Source organism: Lepus europaeus, chromosome 4 (genome assembly GCF_033115175.1).
Source record: "Lepus europaeus isolate LE1 chromosome 4, mLepTim1.pri, whole genome shotgun sequence".
In the NCBI taxonomy this organism is placed as follows: Eukaryota; Metazoa; Chordata; class Mammalia; order Lagomorpha; family Leporidae; genus Lepus; species Lepus europaeus.
In genome coordinates, this window is record NC_084830.1 from 82,961,749 (window position 1) to 82,986,757 (window position 25,009).

Genomic DNA, 25,009 nt, shown 5'->3' on the forward strand with positions numbered 1-25,009 from the left:
CCAAATGGCTGCAATGGCTGGAGCTGGGCTGATCCGAAGCCAGGAGCCAGGAGCTTCCTCTGGGTCTTCCACACAGGTACAGGAGTCCAAACACTTGGGCCATCCTCTACTTTTCCAGGCCATAGCAGAGAGCAGGACTGGAAGTGGTGCAGCTGGGACTTGAACCAGTAACTATATGGGATCCCAGCACTGCAGGTGGAGATTTTACCTGCTACAACACAGCACCAGCCCTGACACTGACTATATTAACTCTCAGTAAACTTGTTTTGAAATAATCAAGTATCTGGCTCACACTCATCAATGCTTTTCCAAATTACCAAATTTTATAGCCAACTTGTTTTCAGTCCTCATCTTATTTGACCTACTAATAAAATATACAATCTATTGCATATTTTCCTTGAAAATGATCTTTTCTGGCTTTGTCAAGCTATACCTATATCCTTAATGTCTTCATTCCATGGTAACTGCTCCTCTTCCATTGTTTCCTGAAATATGGGAGGTTTCCGACTCTATGGTTACACCTTTTCTTTTTTACCTGATAGTCCCATAACCACAATCTACTTTTAGAAACTAATTAGAGGTTGGCACTGTGGCGTAGTGGGTAGGGCCGTCGCCTGCAGTGCTGGCATCCCATATGGGCACTGGTTCAAGTCCTGGCTGCTCCACTTCCGATCCAGCTCTCTGTTGTGGCCTGGGAAAACAACAGAAGATGGCCTAAGTCCTTAGGCCTCTGCACCTGCGTGGGGGACCCAGAAGAAGCTCCTGGCTCCTGCTTTCGGATCGGCGTAGCTCCGGCCATTGCGGCCAACTGCGGAGTGAACCAGCGGATGGAAGACCTCTCTCTCTCTGCCTGTGCAGCTCTGGCCATTGCGGCCAACTGCGGAGTGAACCAGTGTCTGGAAGACCTTTTTTTCTCTCTCTGCCTCTCCTTCACTCTCTGTGTAACTCTTTCAAATAAATAAAGCTTTTAAAAAATTTCCACTTTAATTCCTTAAGGTCTGAAACTCAAACTTGCATAACCCAGTTCATTCATTTTTCATTCTCCTACCATTACTCCAATCAACCCTCACTTCATCCCATACACATGTAACAGAGCAAAACAGCTTCTCCAATATTTCCTAATCTTGCTATCCAATGGATCACATGAACAGTAAACTCGGAATCATCCTTAATTCTTCTTCTTCCCTCACCACCCACCTAACGGTACACAGATTTCATCAATTCTGTCTGGAATGTCTTCATGAATTCCATGCCCTCCCTTCCTCTTAATCCTTGGTGCTGTAGTGCTGGAGCATAAGACTTGTTTATTCTACCTTCAGTCCTTCTAGCCTATATTATAAACCACTGTGAAAACTTTTGCTAAAATGCAGCTGTGATTAACTCTCATGTTTTACTGCCTAAATTATAAAAATTCAAATTTTCCAAAACAGGGAACAAAGTCCATTGCATTTGAGGTGAGAATTATTCTAATAAGACCATATTATTGTATCAGAGTCTAACGACCCTATAGTTAAGTACAACAAGTCACCTCCCACCCTCTGAAATTACACCATATTCTCTCCCTGGTACTTCTTACCAAGGAGCTTTTCATTCTTTGGCAAATCTAAATTCATGCTCTAAGATCCAATTCAGGGATTCTTATACCTTCTAGAATTAGCCAGGTTTTTCTGTTTCAAAGACTACACAATTCCCAAGCAGAACTAATGGTCTAGCGTCTACAATCACATACACCAATAAATCAATTTCAGCTTGAGGTTTCATGTACACCTCAGAGCCCTCCTTAGGATCCTAGCTGTGTTGTTTACTAGCTGTAACATAGTGCAAAGCACTTGGCTTTTTAAGCCTCAGAAATCCATACACCTCAATGAGCTGCTATAAGAAGCAAATGAAGCAAATAAATATAACAGGGACCCCATACAGTGCTGGTTACCTATATCCAATTTATAAAAATTCTTAAAGCTGTATACTTAGGGACCATGTATTTTCTGTATACATAATATACTTCAATGAAAGCGAAAATAACAGGGGGCTGGCACTGTGGCCTGGTGGGTTAATCTGCCACCTTTTACTCCAGCACCACATATGGGCACCTGTTTGGGTCCCAGCTGCTGCACTTCTGTTCCAGTTCCCTGCTAATGCTCCTGGGAAGATAGCCCAAGTCCTTGGGCCCCTGCACCCACGTGGGAGACCTGGAAGAAGCTCCTGGTTTCTGGTTTCAGCCCAGTCCAGCCCCAGCCATTGAAGCCATCTGGAGAGTGAACCAGAGGGTGGAAGATTTCTCCCTGTACTCGGCCTTTCAAATAAATAAAGTTTTTTTTTTTTTTTTAAAGAAAATGAAAAAAACAAAATGATGTTTTTTTGATGCATCAACTTGGGTAGGCCTCTTTCCAACTACCCAATCAAAAAATAACCTAAGTGTTATTGTGAGGCATTGTAGATATGATTAAAATTCATAATCAGGGGCTGGTGCTGTGGTGCAGAGGGTTAATGCCCTGGCCTGAAGCATCCTATACGGGCGCTGGTTCAAGACCCAGCTGCTCCACTTCTGTTCCAGCTCTCTGCTATGGCCTGGGAAAGCAGTGGAAGATGGCCCAAATCCTTGAACCCCTGTACCTGGGTAGAAGACCCAGAAGAGGCTCCTGGCTCCTGGCTCCTGATCGGCACAGCTCCGGCTATTGCGGCCAATTAGGGAGTGAATCTTTGGATGGAAGACTTTCTCTCTGCCTCTCCTCTCTTTGTATAACTCTGACTTTCAAATAAATAAATAAATCAATCTTTATATAAAAATCTATAATCAGCTGACATTAAATGGAGAGAGATTTCTGGATAAGCTGGGTAGGCTAGACTCAATCATGGACAGCAACTTTGGCTATGCCCATGGGTTACAGCCTATTTCATGGATTTCAGATTTGTTTGCCTAGTCCTTAAAATCACATACACTAAACCAACTTCAACCTCATCCTCAATCTCTATCTAAACATACACAAACCTTTTTCATTCTGTTTCTCTAGTTGAATATTGATTCTTACAAACAACTAGCACCACCCAAAAACCAGTGTGCTCAACGGGAAGGCCTTCAAAAAAGAAAAGCTATTATTTTTATTTTTTTTAAGATTTATTTATTTATTTGAAAGTCAGAGTTACACAGAAAGAGGAGAGGTAGAGAGAGAGAGAGAGAGAGGTCTTCCATCTGCTGTGCTGGTTCACTCCCCAATTGGCTGTAACGGCCGGAGCTGGGCCGATCCAAAGCCAGGAGCCAGGAGCCTCTTCCAGGTCTCCTACATGAGTACAGGGGCCCAAAGACTTGTGCCATCTTCTACTGCTTTCCCAGGTCATAGCAGAGAGCTGTATTAGAAGTAGATCAGCCAGGACCTGAATCGGTGCCCATATGGGATGCCAGCACTGCAGGTGGCAGCTTTACCTGCTACGCCACAGTGCTAGCCCCTAAAAGCTATTATTTTTAATTAATCATATCATTAGGCTTTATCGACTCTCCCACAACAGAATGTGACTCAACAGAACATGAACTATAGGGACTGTGCTACAGCACAGCAGGTAAAGCCACAGCCTGCAATGTCGGCATCCTGTATGGGTGCCAGTTCCAGCCCCAGCTGCTCCACTTCTAATCCAGCTCTCTGCTATGGCCTGGGAAAGCAGAAGATGGCCAAAGCCCTTGGGCCGCTGCATCTGCATGGGAGACCCAGAAGAAGCTCCAGGCTCCTGACTTCAAATCAGCCCATCTCCGGCTATTGCAGCCATTTGAAGAGTGAACCAGCAGATGAAGACCTCTTTCTCTGCCTCTGCCTTTCAAATAAATAAACAAATCTTAAAAAAAAAAAAAAAAAGAACATAAACTCGATAAAGAAATGACTTTTTTTTTTTTGACAGGCAGAGTGGACAGTGAGAGAGAGACAGAGAGAAAGCTCTTCCTTTTGCCGTTGGTTCACCCTCCAATGGCCGCCGCGCTACGACTGGCACACCGCGCTGATCCGATGGCAGGAGCCAGGTGCTTCTCCTGGTCTCCCATGCAGGTGCAGGGCCCAAGCACTTGGGCCATCCTCCACTGCACTCCCGGGCCACAGCAGAGAGCTGGCCTGGAAGAGGGGCAACCGGGACAGAATCCAGCGCCCCGACCGGGACTAGAACCTGGTGTGCCAGTGCCGCAGGCGGAGGATTAGCCTAATGAGTCGCGGTGCCGGCCAAAGAAATGACATTTAATGCTATATTCCCAGCAAACAGTAGATACTAAAAAGCAAGGGTATGAAGGTTGCCTTCATATCCTTCTTACTAGAAAATTTGTGTAAGTTGCTGATTAATTTAAAAAAGAAGAAAATCTGCAATATAGACATTTGTGACTCTTTCTCACCTGGGTGGGGTTTAACCAACTGTGTAACTTTGCACAATTCATGTCATCTTTTTGTACACAGTTCTGCCAAGTATACAGGAAATCAGAATCAAATCACATTATCATTAACTTTCTTTCTTAATCAACTAGTTAGCAGTTACAATTTATTATTTAGAGCTTTTAAAAACTTTTTAATGTTTTCATGGATTGGATTTAAAGCTAAATATCTGAATATCTGTTTAAATCTAAATGGAAAACAATGAATTCATCACTCCACAAAGAGCATAAATGTGATAAACACAAAATAGAGAACCCATCCTCCTCCAATTTATAAGTCAGATTTTTATGTTGGGACATAGCAAACACTGTCACCAAGCATGAGCATAATGGCAAACAGACCTGTACTTTGTGAAAGAAGGGACAGTCAATTTATGATCAAGCATGCTAATTTGAAATCTGAAGAAAATTTTTACTGCATTTTAAAAACAAAAAGCACTGTTGTTGTTCAACCAGATGATGGCATTGACCTCCTGCTTAATTGTTCTCTGTACCATGACCTCTACAAAATTAAGCAAGCCACATCTCTGCAGACTTAAGTCAAATACAAGTCTTAATTCAACAGCTTTTAGACATATCAATATTCAGATAAAGCAGCTAATCCACAAGGCTGCTGAACAGATTCTTTGAGAACTTCTATCTAACCAGTACCACTGATGAGATGTGCAGAAAGAACACCTTTTCATCAAAATACCAACCTTTTTGTATTTGAAAAACACTCTAAATTGAGGATTAATTTTAAAATGAGTCTTTGGAATGAATGATTATGTTACTATTTTGTGTGGGCAAAATAGTAATTTTACCATATGAAATGTCTAAATATCTGTCCAGATCTGATACTTTCTTTAAATAATTTACTCTTATTCTCTGGGTGGTTAAAAAAAGCCTCTAAAATGAAATTAGTAAAATAGGAACCAAGATCTCATCGTAAATAATCAGAAACCTTTGATTGAACTTCATCTTAAAAATCTAAATAATACTAAAATAAAATTTACACATAATTAAAATATATATTTATTAATTTACTTGAGAGGCAGAGTTACAAGAAAGAGCGGTCTTGCATCTGCTGGTTCACTCTCCAAATGGCTGTTATGGCTGGAGCTGGGCTATTCTGAAGCTAGGAGCTTCCTCTGGGTCTTCCATGTAAGTATAGAGGTCCAAGGACTTGGGTCAACTTCCACAGCTCTCCCAGGCCATCAGCAGAGAGTTGGATCAGAAGTGGAACAGCTGGGACTTGAACCGGTGCCCATCTGGGATGCCAGCACCACAGACAGAGACTTAACCTACACCACCACACCATGGGCCCCGCACATAATGTTTTAACTTACAATTACAACTGTATCTTGAACAGAGTATACCCATGCCAGAGGGCTTTGATTCTATGCATTACTTTTCTCAAAGTGTGTCCATTTTGCAGCATAATGAATAAAATAATTAAAATAATATTGGCAAAAATTCTCCAAGCTTTTTTTCTTTGTTTTTGTGGTTTTTTTTTTTTTTTGTTGTTGTTATTTATTTGAAAAGTAGAGTTACAGAGAGGGAGAGACAGAGATCTTCCATCCACTGGTTCACTCCCCAAATGGCTGCAATGGGCCAGAACTGGTCAGGCCGAAGCCAGGATTTCTGAGTTTCATCTGGGTGTCTCACATGGGTGCAGGAGGCCAAACACTTGGGCCATTTTCCACTGCTTTCCCCAGTGCATTAGCTTGGAGCAGCTGGGACTTGAACCAGTGTCCATATGGGATGCTGGTGTTGCAGTTGGCAGCTTTACCCACTACACTGTAATACCCACCTCTCCAATTCTGTTTATCCAATTTTCCCAAGAACTTTTCTTAATTCTTGGTATTTCAAATTCTCTGAAAGCAAGCATCACATCTTTCTTATTCTTCAGCTGCTTACTAATCTGAAGGCCAGGCCCCATTAGTCAGCAATGGCACTATATGGAATCCAAACATCATTCTAACATTTTCATGGTTTGTTGAAATTCTATATATTTTGTGAGATTTGTACTATTTCATCATTTATTTTCATAGCAAATAATAGTCAAATATGTTGATTTGTCTGGAGGGAAACACTTAGAAAGATAACTGAATTAAGAATAGTTTAAGCACCAATGAATGTTTTTGTTTTGACTATATTCTTAGGAACTTTTTTTAGATTTATTTTTTTGAAAGGCAGAGTTACAGAGAGTGAGATATATGTATACACACACACACACATATATATGAGAGAGAGAGAGATCTTCCATGCACTGGTTCATTCTTCAATTGGCTGCAACAACCAGGGCTAGGCCAGGCTGAAAACAAGAAACAGGATATTCATTGGAGTCTCCCACATGGGTGTAGAGGCCCAAGTACTTGGACCATCCATCCATTCCCAGGCATATTAGAAGGGAGCTGGGTCAGAAGTGGAGCAGACAAGACTATAATGGGTGACCATAGGGATGCTGGTACTGCAGGCAGCAACTCAACCCCTTATGACATAACACTGGCCCTTATGAACTTTGAAACACTAAAAATTAATAATCCCCAATAACAATGCATAAATTATATATAGCTGATCTTGTGGTCTTGTGCTGATCGTCACTGTTCTAAGCATTTTACATTATACAAATACACTTTTTAGTTGTGGTTAAGATTGCTGACCCTGAAGCCATGGTGAAGTCAATCATAGCTCTGCCAATCACTATTAACAGAACCTCAAGTTATCTTCTCAATGCTTTAGTTTCCTATCTGTAAAAAGTAGAGAAATAGTACCTATTTCATATGCTTACTGAAAGTATCAAATGAATTAATGCATTACATGTGCTTAACAGTGTCTGCCACATGGTGAAAACTTCAATAAAGAATCCAACAAATGTTTACTACTACTATAAATACTATCATCACTTCTTTTTTTAAGATTTTATTCATTTATTTGAAAGGTAGTTACAGAGAGAGAAAGAGAGAGAAAGAGATCTTTCATTTGTTGGTTTACTCCCCAAATGGTGGCAAAGGCCAGGGCTGGACCAGGCCAAAGCTGAGCCTGGAACTCCAACCCAGTCTCTCAAGTAAGTGGCAGGGCCCAAGCAGTTGGGTCATCTTCCCAGGTACATTAGCAGAGAGCTGGACTGGAAGTGGAGCAGCTGGGACTCCAACTAGCATGCATACAGGATGCTAGAGTCAAAAGCAGTGGCTTAACCCCATATGCTAGGGTGCTGGCCCCTACCACTTCTTACTACTGTAAGTTTATACTGTAAGCTTCCAAAGGCAAGAATCATGCTTTATTTCACACATACACTCTTATCTCCAAGGCAAAGACAAAGGTTCCTGTGCTTATGAACTAAGGAGAAAGAGACAAGAAACTTAAAATAATAATTGCATACGCAGGGGCTGTCACCATGGTGTAGTGGGTAAAGCCGCCGCCTGCAGTGCCAACATCCTACATGGGCCCCACTTCCAATCCTGCTCTCTGCTACAGCCTGGGAGAGCAGTGTAAGATGGCTCAAGTCCTTGGGCACCTACACCTGCGTGGGAGATGCAGAGGAAGCTCTTGGTTCCTGGCTTTGGATTGGGTCACTGTGGCTGTTTGGGGAGTGAACCAGCGGATGGAAGACTCCTCTCTCTCTCTCAAATAAAATAATAGATTTTTTTTTTTTTTTTTGACAGGCAGAGTGGACAGTGAGAGAGAGAGATATAGAGAAAGGTCTTCCTTTGCCGTTGGTTCACCCTCCAATGGCCGCCGCGGTAGGCGCAATGTGGCCGGCGCACCACGCTGATCCGAAGCCAGGAGCCAGGTGCTTATCCTGGTCTCCCATGGGGTGCAGGGCCCAAGCACTTGGGCCATCCTCCACTGCACTCCCTGGCCACAGCAGAGAGCTGGCCTGGAAGAGGAGCAACCAGGACAGGATCGGTGCCCCGACCGGGACTAGAACCCGGTGTGCCGGCGCCGCTAGGCGGAGGATTAGCCTATTGAGCCTGGCGCCGGCCAAAAATAATAGATCTTTAAAAAAAAAAAAAAAAAAGAATAGAGACCAGGAATGCTCCTAACTTTAATATTACTAGCTACTACTAACTTTACTATTTTATTACCAATTACTTAGATGCCCGTTTTAATCTCAATTATAAACAAAGTTCCTCGAGGGCAAGTTCTGACTCTCATTTATCTTTTCAACCTCCAAAGTACCTAGAATGATCCCTTCAGGTAAGATTTCATTAAATATTTGTTTATTTTTTTTCTTAAAGATTTATTTATTTTTTACTTGAGAGTCAGAGTTACACATAGAGAGGAGAGGCAGACAGAGAGAGAGAGGTCTTCCATCCGATGGTTCACTCCTCAACTGGCTGCAACGGCCGGAACTGCACCAATCTGAAGCCAGGAGCCAGGAACTTCTTCTGGGTCTCCCACGCGGGTGCAGGAGCCTAAGGACTTGGGCCATCTTCTACTGCTTTCCCAGGCCACAGCAGAGAGCTGGATTGGAAGTGGAGCAGCTGGGACTAGAACCAGCGCCCAGATGGGATGTCGGTGCTTCAGGCCAGGGCGTTAACCCGCTGTGCCACAGTGCCGGCCCCTAAATATTTGTTTAATGAATAAAAAGCAGACATAAAATACTGGATTTTAAGGCCTTGTGTAGGTATTTGGGGTATACAAAGAACATCATCACTGTGTAATGAGGCTGCTGTTGGAATTCCCACATGAAGTCACCTTACCTTCTTCCTTTACACAGGGCCCAACTCACTGGAACACAGTGTTGTGAAAACTTGGTACCTAAGTACCAAGTCAATGCCTAACAATCACAAGCAATGCAGATTCCCAAGTCCCAACCCAGAGATTTAGTGGGTCTTTGAAGGGACCTGGTCACAGCCCGAGAATCTAACAAAGTCCCTCTAGTGATTTTTCAGGTAAAGAGTCTGTTTCATTGGAAACGCTGGAGTAAGTGCTAAGTACTCTACAGACATTTATTCTCCTTGTCCTAAACTGACTTCCATCAGTTTCAAAATTCTTAAAAATTGGTGGTGGGTCTATTTTTAAAATCACAAGTCAAACAGCTTTAATTTAAAATATCAGTGGGTTATTTTGTAAACATAGAAAATGTTTCTATTCTTTATGTTAAATTTCCAAATTGAAAAAACGTGAAACATGAAAAGCTAGTAAAGTCTGCCCTTTAAAAATAGAAAATTAATAAACTCAACATGGTAGGTTACAAAGATTATAGATTTTTACAGTTGGAACATAAGTGTTTAAATCCATCTGGACTATTTTACAGCTTGTGATCTCAGGCAAAGTAGTTGTAGAAACCGAGCTTCGTTCTCACATCTATAAAATGGGAAAAAGAAAACATAACATTCCTACTTCAAAAAAACCTAATTAGATTCCAATTACAGAATGCAATAAAGTATTTTATAAGTTTTAATACAAATGTTGAGTTGACGATTCTTCATGAGAAATAACAGGGCAAAATCTATAACCAAATTTACCTGATCCAGAATTTTTTGGGAAGATTTATTTATTTATGTGAAAGGTAGAGTTAGAGAGAAAGAGAGAGAGAGAGCGAGCGAGAGAGAGAGAGAATCTTATTCTCCTGGTTCACTCCCTAAATGGCCACAACAGCAGGAGATGGGCCGATCCAAAACCAGGAGCCAGGAGCTTCCTCGGGGTCTCTCATGTGGGTACAGGGGCCCAAGCAGTTGGGCCATCCTCCGCTGCCTTCCCAGGTACATTAGCAGGGGGTTGGACTGGAAGTGCAGCAGCTGGGACCTGAAGTGGCACCCATATGGGATGATGGCACCACAAGAGGCAGCTTTATCTGCAACACCACAGTGCCAATTTTGATCTAGGATTAAAAAAAACTGAATAGCTACAATCTGCCAGTTTCCTCTTAAATAGAATGATTTCACAATTATTTTCCTGCTGTTGGTGGGCCACGTCAACCTCTCATTTCTACAAGACCAATCTCCATTACTTTTATTACATACTGCTCTGGTGGTTTAACACAGTAAGTTGAACTGACATAGCCTCCAAAAAAGACATGTCAAGGTCCTGATGCCAGAACTTGTAAATATGACTTGGAAAAAAGGATCTCTGCAGATGTAATTCAGGATCCCAAGATGAGTTCTTACTGGATTCAGGGTGAAGCTTAAATTCAGTAACAGGTATCCTTGTAATAGAAAGGCAGAGAGAGACAAAGGTAAGGGGAGAGGGATGGACATTTGGCTTAGCAATTAAGGTGTTGTTTGAAGCACTCTTATCATAAATTTGAGTGCCTAGGTTTGAGTCCTGGTTAGCTCCTGATTCTAGCTTTCTGCTAATGCACATTCTAGGAGGCAGCAGGTAACAGCTCAAGTACTTGGGTTACTACCACCTACATGGTAACTTGGACTGGGTTGTTGGCTCCCATTTTTAGTTTGGCCCAGCTCTGGCTATTGTGGGCATTTGGAGAGTGAACCAACAGCAGATGGGAGTTCTCTCTTAAGCAAAAACAAAAAGGACACAGGGCAAAGCCATGTTAAAGTAGATCAGAGTTATGCTTGAAGCCATGAGAAGTTGGAAGAGGCAAGAAAGGATTCTCTCTGGAGCCTTCAAAAGATGCACAGCCTTGCTAACACCTAATTTCAGACTTTTGGCCTCCAGAATGGTGAGAGAACAAATTTCTATAGTTTTAGTCCAGCAGTCTGGTAATTTGCTACTATAGCCCTAGGAAATAATACACTAATCGAGTCATCTTTCAATACTCTTTCTCTTTAGACTTTCATATAGTTAATCTCCCATTCTTGTTGACTCCCTCTACAATAATTCCCAATGTAATCAGTAAAGTGATGCAAACACAAGATATATTGAGTGGTAAGAGAAAAGGAAATAGGAAATATAAAGCATTTATTTAAGAAGCTTGTCCATGAAAACTAGGAGGAAAAGGAAGAGATAGTCATTTAAAACTTCCTGACTGAACGCATGCTACTATATTCCAGGCTGGTATTTGGTACAGCAGTTAAGATGTCCCTTGATATGTGCATTTCAGATCAGACTGCCTGGGTCTGAGTCCCAGCACTACTTCTGATTGTAGTTTCCTGCTAGCATGCACTCTGGGAGGCAACAAATGACAGCTCAAGGACATGGGTCCTGGCCACCCATGTGGAAGACCTAGATTTAGTTCCTACCTCCTGGCTTCAGCCTGGCCCAGTCCTGGCTGTTGTGGGTATCTGGAGAGTAAACCAGTGAATGAGAAGATTTCAGAGTCTCTCTGCCCTCTGACTTTCAAATAAATAAAACTTTTAAAAAGGGTTCTTTTTAAAAAATAAATTAATTGAAGAAAATTCTCAAGAGAATGTATGTTTAAGAGTATAAATCTTTTCCCTAGAAATTGGAAAGAAATAAACAAGCATGCTGACATGGCTAAGGGAGCTAGCTGCTAAAGAATCAATTTGTTTTTAAACTTCTATTTAATGAATATAAATTTCCAAAGTACAGCTTATGGATTACAATGGCTCCCCCCCCCACCATAACTTCCCTCCCACCTGCAACCCTCTCCTTTCCCACTCCCTCTCCCCTTCCATTCACATCAAGATTCATTTTCAATTCTCTTTATATACAGAAGATCAGTTTAGTATATATTAAGTAAAGATTTCAACAGTCTGCACCCACATAGCAACATAAAGTGAAAAATACTGTTGGAGTACTAGTTATAGCATTAAATCACAATGTACAGCACATTAAGGACAGAGATCCTACATGAAGAACCAATTTTTTAAAAAAGTAAGATGATGTGGAGAATTGACTGCCCCCTCTTGATGCAAATCATCTACTACAGTTTCTGTGTCTTTCTTAAACAATACAAACGTACGCTTATTACTAAAACACTTTTGAGATGAGATCAAAGTCATGAAAATGAGTAAAGCAAAAAACAGCTGAAAGTCTATGTTCTCTTTTGGCAGTATCTCTAATACAGCGGGCCTTTGACATATTTACTTGGTATTCTTTCTCTAATATTCAGTGACTTTTTGTCTACTTATCTGACAGATACTCATCTTTAAGTCTTAACTTGAATGCCATATCCTCTAGGAAGCTTTCCATAACACAGAGTCTCTTCACAAACTGATTTTTAAGGAAGGAAATTGTCTGGCTATGGGTATATAACACAGTTGATTTGTCTTTTTTCAGGGAGGAAAACACAATATCTGCTGCTGTCACTGCTAGGGAGGGAGAGGGGAAGGAACACCAACAGGTTTTTGTGATTATCTTGCTCACCCTGAGTGTGGCATGAAATTCAAGAAACCAAATCCAAATCTGGGCTCTGACCAAAAGATAAAGAAGCCATGCCTCAATGAAGTATAAAATTGACCTTAAAATAAGCCTACAAAAATCTCCAAGCATGTTATATATTCAGCAACTATTTGCTGGGCACCTACAACAAACCAACAAAGGTGAGTGGAGAAGAATTAGCTGGCTAGTTTATTCTTCACCCTATACTCTTTATAAAACCTCTATGATTTTAACTCCTTTAAGTTCTGATTTTTTTTTCTGTCTCAAGATCCTACTTAGGATGCTATATTATATCTGGTTGACATGTCTCCTTAGGCATCACTGGGCTGCTGACAGTTTCTCAGACTTCCCTCAATTTTCATGACCTTGACAGTTTTGAGTACACTGGTCAGGTATTTTGTTACATGTCCCTGTGTTGGAATTTGTCTTATTTATTTATTTGGCTGGGGTTATGGGTGTTTGTGAGGAAGACCAAAGACACAGACTGCTGTTTTCATTGTATGATACCAAGGATACATATCATCAAGACGATTGATCATTGCTAAATTTAACTTTCATGACTGGATCTTGGTGGCTTTATAAAAAGAGATTACACACATATAGACATATAGACACACAGACACACACACCTCTTCTGCTATGATGGGAGGAAGGGGAGGACTCTCATCACAGACTCTGTCATGCTGCTTGAACCTTACATCTCCAGAACCATGAGTCAAAATAAATTTCTCTTCGTTATAAAGTTAGCATAACTCAGATATATTGTTACAGTAATGAATAACTGACTAAAACACTTTCCTAACTAAAAAGAATGTCATCTCACTTTCCAGGTATTAGCAGCAATACTAAGGGAAAGAAATGAATATTCTAAGTGATATTCTAAACTTATGACAGGCCAGAAGCTTAATGAAGGAAGGTATAAAACAATATATGCCACTTCCACAATGCCCACTTTATCCCGAATAATAACATTCCAGTTAGGTCACATAGATAAACCAAGTACCTTAACACATTTCAATCTAACCATCTTCCTAGACCTTTCATAAGATTCCAAATAACAAATGCAACATCTCAGAAATATATTTTGTTGAAATAGCTTAAAGGGGATACCTTTTCATTATTCTATAGAAGGAAGAAGGTGTTTGGATATCAGTGTACAATATAATTAATAAACAATAAATTGATTATATATTATCTCTACTATAGAAGTCTGTATCAAAGTTAAAGGCTTATAAGCAAAAAGACCTATCTGATGTAATTGCCAGATTAAATCCAAAGGAGCCAAAAACATAATGTATTAAGAGCAACAAAAACTGCCATATTCTCATAGACTAGGCATCAGTTGATATAGACAACTAATGTTGAGTTCAGCTTGTCACAGTCAAGTACATGAATTATACATCAAGCTAAAAATAAAATATTCTAAGGCCACAGTTTTAATGGAAGGCAATTTGTTAATACCTATCAAAATGCATATACCAGTTGACCCAGAAATTTAAGTTCTTAGACAAATGTACAAGAATGTCAACAGCAGTGTAACAATATTCCTCAACAGATGTACACTGATAATGTCTAGCAATAGAGCATCAGAATACCTTTCTCTGAGCTCTCTGGTAGCCAGGGCAGAGACACATGACCAAGGCTGAACCAATCAGACATTCCTCTCAAGAATTTGGAATCTTGAGAGACCATCAAAAGCTAATCCATTGTGGCTACAAAGGAGATGGGAGTCCAGCAGAGTCCAGTGGTATATTCCCAGCATTTTCTTAATCAGGGTGTAACAGACATCAGGAATTTGGCTTGGCCTTGCCCACTTTCAAACCTGATTCTACTGCCTTCCTATCAGTTCTGTGAACCAGCCAATCTTTGCAATAAAACCTTCTGCTCAGCATAAATGTTTGTTTTTTGCTACCACAGACCAGACTAACAGAATCAGGAACTGATTAAATTAATTATGTTCAGCTATATTTTTATAATTTTAAAAATTTGATTTATATGCAGTAAAATAGAAAGACATCAAAGATTTACCCGTAAGTGAAAAATATGAAGGTGTAGCACAGCACTAGATATATAATACTATCAGAATTGGGACACACACATACACACACACAAATGCACACGTTTACAGATACACAGAAAATTTGTAGCAGGATACATAAATCATCCTTTACCAAACTTACATAGGTAAATCTTAAAGAAGAACATAAAAATATGTAATTTTAAAAATAATCTACTTTAATATCAATAATATATAGGCAATACTTACTAACCTTGTCCAACTACCTCCATAGGGAAGTAGCATTTAAAAAACCAACAATACTTCCAATGTTTTAAAAAAACAGCGACATTAAATTTTTATCTGCTAAGCAATTACAAGGAGGTCTGCCCCCACCAAACCTCTCTGAGTAATACTACTAAGTAGTTACTTTTTAGTAAGACCTAATCATGGGTAAGGCTGCAAATGCAGACATTCACATTTACTCATCCTTGAATCCAACACGATTTTCTGCTGCCTAAATTCTCTAAGAAATCTTTACAAGAATGAGAACAGACAAAAAAGGTGAAAAGAGCTCATTTAATTACTATTAAAAATCTAAGTTAAGGGTAGAAAATTTATCCCATTTAGAAAGTGGGAATGTGGCTCCCACCCTGAAGCTCACCAGAGGATAAAAAACCAACCTCTTAAATTATGTCACAAAATACTCTTTGCAGTATGGTCCCAATATTTCTTCAGTCTTTTTTTTTTTTTTTTTTTTTAAGGATTTACTTGAAAGGTGGAGTCAGAGAGAGGGTGAGACACACACACACACACACACACAGAGGGAGAGAGAGAGAGAGAGATCTTCCATCCACTGGTTTACTCCCCAAAGGGCCAGAATGGCCAAGTGGGCCAGGCTGAAGCGAGGAGCCTGGAACTCCTTCCAGGTCTCCCATGTGGGTGACAAAGGCCCAAGCACTGGAGCCATCATCTGCTGCTTTCCCAGGTGCATTAGCAGGGAGCTGAATCAGAAGAAGAGCAGCCAGGACTTGAACTGGTACTTGTACATGATGCCAGCGTCACAGGAAGCTTAACAATGCAGGCCCCTATTCCTTTAGTCTTTACCCCCACTCACCACAAATCCTGTGAAAAACAGTTTACTGCCACACTTTGTATAACATTCCTAGTATGAAAGTCATTAGAACTTCTTTGCAAAAAAAAGTGTGAATAACTCAGCTCTGTTGCCTCCTCACATAACTAATATAAAGTCAGAGAAATATTTATATTATATATATAAAATATATATCCAAAGAGATATATATTATCCAAATATAAAATATATAATATATTGTACATTAATATCTAATGTATAATTATATATAATTATATAATGTATGATAAAATATATTTATATAACATATAAAATATATTATCCAAAGAGATAAACTATATATAATATAATATTAAGAGAAGAGCATAAACTGATTCCATAGGATTATTAGGTGGGGGATTATTCAGACAAATTAGACCATGCCCAAACATTTCATTTCCAATATGGGGTTAATAGTAACCTGCTAAGATTACTTCAAGAACATGTATGAATGCTATTCCATGCTACTCAGCATCCAGAAGGTGCTTAACACATGTGTACTGAAAATCTAAATCTGTTGAGTCATTCACTACAGTCAAAATCTTTTCCTTGCCCTTCATGTACTTTGTACATATCTCTATTATATTTTCTTGTTAATTATTGTGGCAAATTGTCCTTCCCTTTAGGGGACAACAGTTCTGTTCCTTTTCTAACTCCTGCACACAGACTGCTCACAACAGTATTTTACATTTCTTTAAAAAAGAAAAAAAATCACTCCAGTCGTCTACCCTTTGCATAAATTTCATCTCCTAAGACCTAATATGTGTCCATCAAACCCATGCTTAAATGCCTCCAGTACAAACCAACTTCTCACTTAACAAGCTCTTTCCATTTCCAAGGGAGTCCAAACCTATCTCTTCTATTCATGGTCCTTGTTCTGCCCATAAAAAAGCCATGAAGAGTAAGTCTAAGACAGCTTTTACATGACAGTCATTTAATTATCTGAAAGTAATTCCTATATTATCCATTCCAATGTTTCAGTTATTTAACCATTCCCAAAATATCCGTTGACATGTCCTTTGTAATGATCTATATTGATATACTGACTCCAGTTTGTACTCATATATGTCCTTCTGAAATGAAGGTTTCTACAACCAAATTGTAATGAGGCCCAACAGGGTAGAACTATTCCTTACCTTTTCTGTACATTATACTTTTACTGACCCAGGATCATGTTACTCTTTTGCTGGCTTTAGTACTTAATCTGACTCATATGAATCAAGTCATGTAAAACTCTAAAATTTTGAAACATGTGCTGCTATTTAATCAGTCAGCCTCTACCTTGCATTTCTATAGCAGTTATTTTTAAAGTAAACATGAGGCTTTAACTTCATTTTTATTTAATTCCATTTCCTAAACTTAGGCTATCATTTTGCCTATCAAGTTCATTTTGAATTGTTATTATTCGCATTATATATTAGTTCTTCCAACCAAGTTGGACTTTACCCACGACTGCTCATATGAAATGTAAAAAATCCAGAACTGCATATAGCAGCCTATACCCTACAGCTTGCTTATAGTCTTTAAGGACACAGTTGTTCAACTTGTTGAAAATCCATTTAGCTGTGAAAACTGGTAGAATTTCTTCACCTTGTACCCAAGATTTTCCTGAAAAAGTGTAACAAATATCATTATTTAGAGGATTGGCAAAAATCAATATACTAGGCACACAATTATTACTGGTTTAATTTATAACTGATAGCTCTTTTACTCTTTTTGCCATAATTTTGTATCAAGTTGAGTAAAAGTTTGAACACTAGTGATTTTGGACACATGTACTTTCCTGGGACTGTTGGAAATGGTTAAAATTGAACTAATAGTACTTTATCTAAAAAGACAAGATAAACATTTATCAACAGATTCATTTATACGGAGGTCTTCTGTATATCTACAAAACTCTCTCTTTTCAAAAGGGTTCAGATTGAGATAAATCATTCAACTGGTATTACATGATACCAACAGTGGGTGTAGCTGGAATCAAGGTAGAAGATGACTACTGGCCTTACCACTTTTTTCCTGAAAATTAGTGAAAAGCAATACCCCCATTCTTAGAATTCTCAATCTCAAGTGGCTCACGAAGACAACTGGGACTGAAAAGGACCTTTTCTTATACTGAATCTAGGATTAAAAAGTTTGCCAGTTTTTGGTTAATATATGATCTTGTTTCCTTCAACTCAAGCAATTAGTTTGAAGTTAGCATAGTGAATAGCTTTTTGTATAGGCAAGACCTATCCCATTACCTAAATTTTAGATTGCTTACAAGATTAGAAAAAATTTCTAAGATATTACTATTAATAAAGCCTTTGGCAGTTTACAGAGCAACTGCATATATTGTTTACTTCAAGCTCACAAAAATCCTAGTAGATAAACCAAGCGCTATTACTGATTTCTTCTAGATGAGAAAATGAGGATGTTTGAACTTCACAAAGGTCACAGGAAGCAGTGGAGCCATCACACTACTCAGGATATTCTAATTACAAATACAAGACTTGCAGGGGCCGGTGCCATGGCTCACTTGGTTAATTTTCCGCCTGTGGCACCGGCATCCCATATGGGCACTGGGTTCTAGTCCCGGTTGCTACTCTTCCAGTCCAGCTCTGTGCTGTGGCCCAGGAAGGCAGTGGAGGATGGCCCAAGTGCTTGGGCCCCTGCACCCGCATGGGAGACCAGGAAGAGGCACCTGGCTCCTGGCTTCGGATCGGCGCAGTGCTGGCTGTAGCGGCCAACGGAAGGAAGACCTTTCTTTCTGTCTATCTATAACTTTATCTGTCAATTAAATTAAAAAAAAAAATACAAGACTTGTGGAAAATTTTCAAGAATGCTCTCTAAGCTAAAATAATCAGAGAGCACTTAGAATAATATATTATTTACCTCCTAGATACATAGCAATTATTGCTAAGAATGGACAAACACAAAAGGGAGAGTTATCCATCAATTTTAATAATGCTGGGGTCAGCAGGGCAAGCACGAATATACCACTTACAATAGCATATCAACTGTATAGAAGGGAAACAAATGACTGACATTTGAATTCCAAAGATAGCTGTAAAGTTAAGGGGAAAAACAACCACCCCAAACAACCTTGGGGTTTGGGGAACAACCCTATGGGTTGTCATAGGCAGATATCACACATGTTTCTCATGTATCAGGGATCTGAATTGTTAATGTACACAATTAAGTTGGTGGCAGATATTCTCTTTACACTCACTGTCCTCCAAGGGAAAAGCACCTCTTCAAATGCTTAGGGAACCCAACTACCACATTATTTCCTGTTTGGGACATATCTCTGTCTCCACCCAAGAGTCTATGGTGAGTGGGCATGCCTGTGACACATGTCTTGATCCCTGTCCATGTGACTGTTCTAGGATAGTACCTGACAACAGAAATAAATCCAAATTCATCAGTGATTACAATAGATACAAAACCATTACAGCTTCTTAAAATACACCCTTTCAGGGAAGATATTTAGTCTGGGAGTTAAAATACTGATTAAGACATTTGTACCCTACAATGGAGCATCTGGATTTGAGTCCCCACTTGGACTCTTGATTCTGGCTTCCTGCTAATGCAGACCCTCAGAGGCGGCAGGGCTGACTTAAGTAGTTAGGTTCCTGGCACCGACTTGAGAGATCTCGATTATGTTCTTGGTTAGGTGTTGTGGTTATTTGGGGAATCAATCAAAGCAAATAAGCAAAAAGTTAAAAGAAATATTGACTGAATTTTTACAAAAATATAGCACTGGGATATATAAAAAAAATTACAGGCCCTTAAAAAAAAAAAAAAGTGACACTGGGGTAGGTGCTGTGGCCCAGCGGGTAAAGCCACCACCTCTAGGGCTGGCATCCCATATGGGCACTGGTTCGAGTCCCAGCTGTTCCACTTCTGATCCAGCTTTCTGCTATGGCTTGAGAAAGCTGTGGAAGATGATCCAAGTGCTTGGGTCCCTGCACCCACGTGGGAGACCTGGAAGAAGCTCCTGGCTCTTGGTTTTGGATCAGCCCAGCTCCGGCTGTTGCGGCCATTTGGGGAGTGGGCCAGCAGATGGAAGCCCTCTCACTCTCTCTGCTTCTGCCTCTGCAACTCTGCCTTTCAAATAGATAAATATTTTTTCAAAAAAAGTATCAGAGCTAGAATTGATAACTACTTTGGACAAGTGATTTAGATTAGCTGCAAATCTTTTACACGGACACACACCCTCAGTCCATAATTCCACTATGGAGTATACTTCCAGAGCTGTAACAACAGTTCAGGGAGGGAAGCACAAGAACAACCCATATGATATTGTCTTTTGTTAACAACAAATAACACTAAAATTTCTATCAGTGAAAGAATGGGAAAAATTGTGGCATATAAAACATCAGAACACAGCCAGCGCCGCGGCTCACTAGGCTAATCCTCTGCCTTGCGGCGCCGGCACACCGGGTTCTAGTCCCGGTCGGGGCACCGCTCCTGTCCCGGTTGCCCCTCTTCCAGGCCAGCTCTCTGCTGTGGCCAGGGAGTGCAGTGGAGGATGGCCCAAGTGCTTGGGCCCTGCACCCCATGGGAGACCAGGAGGAGCACCTGGCTCCTGCCATCGGAACAGCGCGGTGCGCCGGCCGCAGCGCGCTACCGCGGCGGCCATTGGAGGGTGAACCAATGGCAAAAGGAAGACCTTTCTCTCTGTCTCCCTCTACTGTCCACTCTGCCTGTCAAAAAAAAAAATTAAAAAAACAAAACAAAACAAAACAAAACATCAGAACACAATTAAAATTAAACCATTCAAGTGGGATGGGCATGTGGTCTGGCAGTTAAGACTGCTAGTTAGCACCTGTGCCCTGTATTGCTTGTCTGGATTCAATACTGGTTCTGGCTCTTGACATCAGCTTTCTGCTAATGTGGACCCTGGGAGACAGTACTGATGGCTCAAGTAACTGGGTCACTGCCACCCAGATGGGAGACCCTGACTGAGTACCCAGCTCCCAGTTTTGTCCCCAGCCTGGCCCAGAGCCATTAAGGGCATCTGGGGAGCGAACTAACATATGAGGAATTTGTTCATGTGCTTTATCCACTAATCCCCACACTATATCCTTGTCTTGCAAATAAATAAAAAACCAAGCAATTAATATAAATGAAATAGAACAAAATGTATTAGTAGCAATAAATCTATCAAAATAAGTTTCAGAGAAAGTACAGCAACAATCTACTAAGAGAAGTTTGAAAAAATATACTGTGTACTTTTACACAGACATACATACTCATGTATAATTATATGGAAACTTTCACAGGAATAGTAATCACTGAATTCACATAAGTGATTCCCTCTAAGGAAGAAGGGAGATGAAGGGTATATATACAAGCAGCTTCAACGTGGCTGTAACATTTATATCCTACAAAACAAACAAAATGAATTCACAGAAAAAAAAGGAAAAGCACATACTAAGCAAATAGAAAAACCTAACATTTAAAATTAGCATTAAAATCTTGAATACCAAAAACTATACTAAGTAACATGTGGAGGAAAACTTAATTAAAGTAACTTCCCAGCCAGATGTAGGGCTTGAGTCCACATACATCTTACAAATTTTTTTTTTTTTTAAGTTTTTTGACAGGCAGAGTGGACAGTGAGAGAGAGAGATAGAAAGGTCTTCCTTTGCCATTGTTTCACCCTCCAATGGCCGCCGCGGTAGGCGCGCTGCGGCCAGCGCACCGCGCTGATTCGATGGCAGGAGCCAGGTGCTTCTGCTGGTCTCCCATGGGGTGCAGGGCCCAAGCACTTGGGCCATCCTCCACTGCACTCCCGGGCCACAGCTGAGAGCTGGCCTGGAAGAGGGGCAACCGGGACAGGATCGGTGCCCCGACCGGGACTAGAACCCGGTGTGCTGGCGCCGCAAGGCGGAGGATTAGCCTATTGAGCCGCGGCGCCGGCCTGCATCTTACAAATTAGCCTCCAAATTTATAGGTAACAAAATCTAAGCTATAAGAAAAATTGTCGTGCAAGATTTTAACATCTCTGCCCTAAACTCAAAAAACGAAGTAGACAAAATGCTTTACAGAAGTTATGATCTAAACAAATCACGTCTAATCTAGTAGACATGTATGGAAATTTGTCTCCAGGACATACACTATACTTTTCAAGCACACATGGGACTTGTACAACAGTTGATCAAGTATTAGCTATAAAATTAGTCTCAAAAACTGAACAAACAACACATATGGCCTACATTCTCTTAGTAAAGTCAGAATCAATAATGAAAAGATTGTTGGGGAAAGAAAAAGGAAATATGCTTAAAAATCCAAACTCCTTTCTAAACACTTGAAGGATCAAATGAGAAGCCATAAGAGGAGAACAAAGACTTTGGGAGTAATCAGTTGATCACGATTTGCTTACACAGTTTTTCTTGGATTCCTGTGGGCCTCCTTAAAACTCTTATCATTAATCTCTTTTCTTGATCTAGTTGGAGTGTGCTGGATCTTTCCTAGAACAAAACCTTAAGTGTCTTAAAATAATTCGTGGGCTTGGATAATCAAATATACTAAATTAAGCACAGCTTAATACAGATACCTGGAATAAAATGAATAATCTTTATAATGTTAAGGAACTTTCCATAAAGCATCTGGTAAGTACAAGAAAACACCAACAAGCTAGGAAAGAAACAGTCAGGATTCAAGATGGCCTTAAGGTATCAGCTGGTTACAAACAAACAAGCTAAGGAGGGATATGAAAAAAAATATTGGGACACACAAAGGGCCAAATAAATTATTTCTATGATGGTCAGCAATACTCAGATACAATAATGCACTTGTCAAATTTGGGTCCGTTTTTCAACTGCATATGGAGAAACTGCACACAACAGTCAAGAAAATGTTATTAAAAGGAAGAAATATTAATCATTTCTTATTCAAGTCATTGTTACATATATGATCTCATTTTTTCATTCCACTTTATAGATGAACACACTAATATTCAGGAAGGTTGCCCACAGGCACATAACTAGTTAATAAGAAGAAAAAAAGGACTTTTCCCTAGTTTTCTGTAGAACAATCATGCTTTGTTTTGCTCAAGTAGAGGTCCTACCTGTTCAGGTAAAGGAAACTGAGAAAGCTCAGGTACTCCCACATATCAGCTCATGGGATGAAGCAGTTAGTAAGCTAATAGAAGAGATGTAATTCAGAATTTATAGGAATCAAGACACAGAGGAGAGAGCATGGAGTTTGGAGTCAAAAAGACCTGGCTTCAAAATGTAGTGTGGTCAGTTTCTAGCTGTGTGGTGTGACAATCAGCTTCTCTTTGCTTACCTATAAAATGGAGTCTTCCTCACAGAAACTACTGATCAGAGAAAATACCTTATAAACTCAGTTGCATACTTATATTCTTTCCCTACCTTATTCTATATTTGTTTTTAGAAGGAATCAGAAGAAAAATTATTTTCATGACTCAGTGTCAGGAGTTAAGTATATACATATGCATATTTTAAAAAACAAATTCTATAATTAAGGCAAATGAGCAGGGCTGTCTGTTTGCACTGCTTAGTGCTAAATACAGTGCCCATTTTGAAGGCTTGAAGGGGTATATACAACTTCATATCATACAATTTTTGATTATTAATGTCCCTTCTGACCCTTCTGATTTCATTTTATTGATCCTACTATTTGTTCCTGAGCCCTTTATGGCAGGCAAAATAATGTGTTCCAAACGATGGCCATGCCCTAAAACCTAAAACCTGTGAATAAGCTACTCTATATGGCACAGTAGGTTAAGCCACTGCCTGTGATGCTGACATCCCGTATGGGTACTGGTTCCAGTCCCAGCTGCTCCATTTCTGATCCAGCTTCCAGCTAATGTGCCTGGGAAAGCAGCAGAAGGCGGCCCAAGTATTTGGGCCCCCGCCACCCACATGGGAGATTCAGATAAAGTTCCTGGCTCCTGGCTTCAGCCTGGCCCAGCTCCAGCTGTTGTAGCCATGTGGGGAATAAACCAGCAAATGGATGATCTTTCTCTTTCTTGGTATCTCCCTCACTCTGTAACTCTGCCTTTCAAACAAATAAATCTTAAAAAAGAAAAAAGAGTAGACCTGGAGATGAGGACATTATCCAGGTAAACCTAATCTAATCACATAAATTATCTCTAAATTGTTATTTATTTATTTTAGAGACAGATGGAAAAAAGAGCTTTCACCTACTGGTTTACTTCTCAAACGACCTGCAATGGCTGGGGCTGTGCCAGGCTGAAGCTGGAAGCCAGGAAATCAACTTGAGCCATCACCTGCTGCCCTACAGGATGTTCACTGGCAGGAAGCTGGAACAGGGAGTAGAGCCAGGACTTGAATCCAGGCATTCTGATACGGATGCAGGCATCCCAACTGTCAGTTTAACTACTATGTCAACAGCTGCCCTAATCACAGAAATTCTTAAAAGTAAAGAAACTTTCCTAGATTAGAGTGAGAGACAGAATGACCCAAGAAGAATCAGAAAGATAGGGCAAGAGAAGGACTTAACCTATGTTGCTGGCTTTGAAGATGGATAAAGGAGACTTTGAGCCAGGGAGTATTGGTATCTGGGTAAAGTCCTAAAGCTTCCAAGAACCCTCAAATGACAACCAGCAAGAAAATGGAGATCTCAGCCTACAGCTGCAAGGAACTACATTCTTGAATAAGCAAGAATGCTCCAGAAGGGAATGCAGCTCTATTGAAATGTTGATTTTAGCCCCATTTTTCACATTAGACTTCTGAACTACAGAACATTAAGATACATTTCTGTTGTTTGAGCTACTAAGTTTTGGGTAGTCTGTCATGTTAGAAAGAGAAAACTAATATCTCTCATTTACATTAAAAAACCTGTGACAATGTTTCTATAACTACACTTAAATCCTTTCCTAAACAAGGAAGAATGAATTGGTCAATGCATGCAGCCTATGCAGCAGAGCATTCACTCATCATCATTTTCTGAAGCACTAACTATGCCAGGCATCATCTTGCCTTCAAGGAGTTGGCTGCAGTATGTGGTCATCAAGATTTTTTTTCCCTTCTCCCTCAGATTTGACCAAAACTGAGTAAATGTCAGCTATACCAGAACAATGGGAGCATTCTTGCAGAGAGAACTGGGAGGAATCTAAAGTTATGTGATGGCCATGAAAAGTAAAAACTAGAAGATAGGAGAAAGCAGAGAAGAGGAGAATGAAGTCAGATCACCCTATGATCAACGGCATGGACCTTGGGAGTTAGCAAGCCTTAGGTCTTTGCTCTACCACTTAATAAAACTATTTGCT

The 25,009-nt window shown here is 40.2% G+C and overlaps 1 protein-coding gene across 2 annotated transcripts in view; it reads right to left on the reverse strand.

Annotated features, from left to right (window-relative positions):
• RAB2A (RAB2A, member RAS oncogene family) overlaps window positions 1-25,009 on the reverse strand; it is a 90,686-nt gene that overhangs the window by 57,290 nt on the left and 8,387 nt on the right. Inside the window, exon 1 of one of the 2 annotated variants that reach the window (XM_062188459.1) lies at window positions 536-563. The exons of the other annotated variant lie outside the window; for it this stretch is intronic. Within the exon in view, the coding sequence (XP_062044443.1) occupies window positions 536-548 (13 nt within the window). The 5' untranslated portion in view covers window positions 549-563. Of the gene's footprint in view, window positions 1-535; window positions 564-25,009 lie in introns of those variants that run through there. 2 annotated transcript variants of the gene reach the window in all.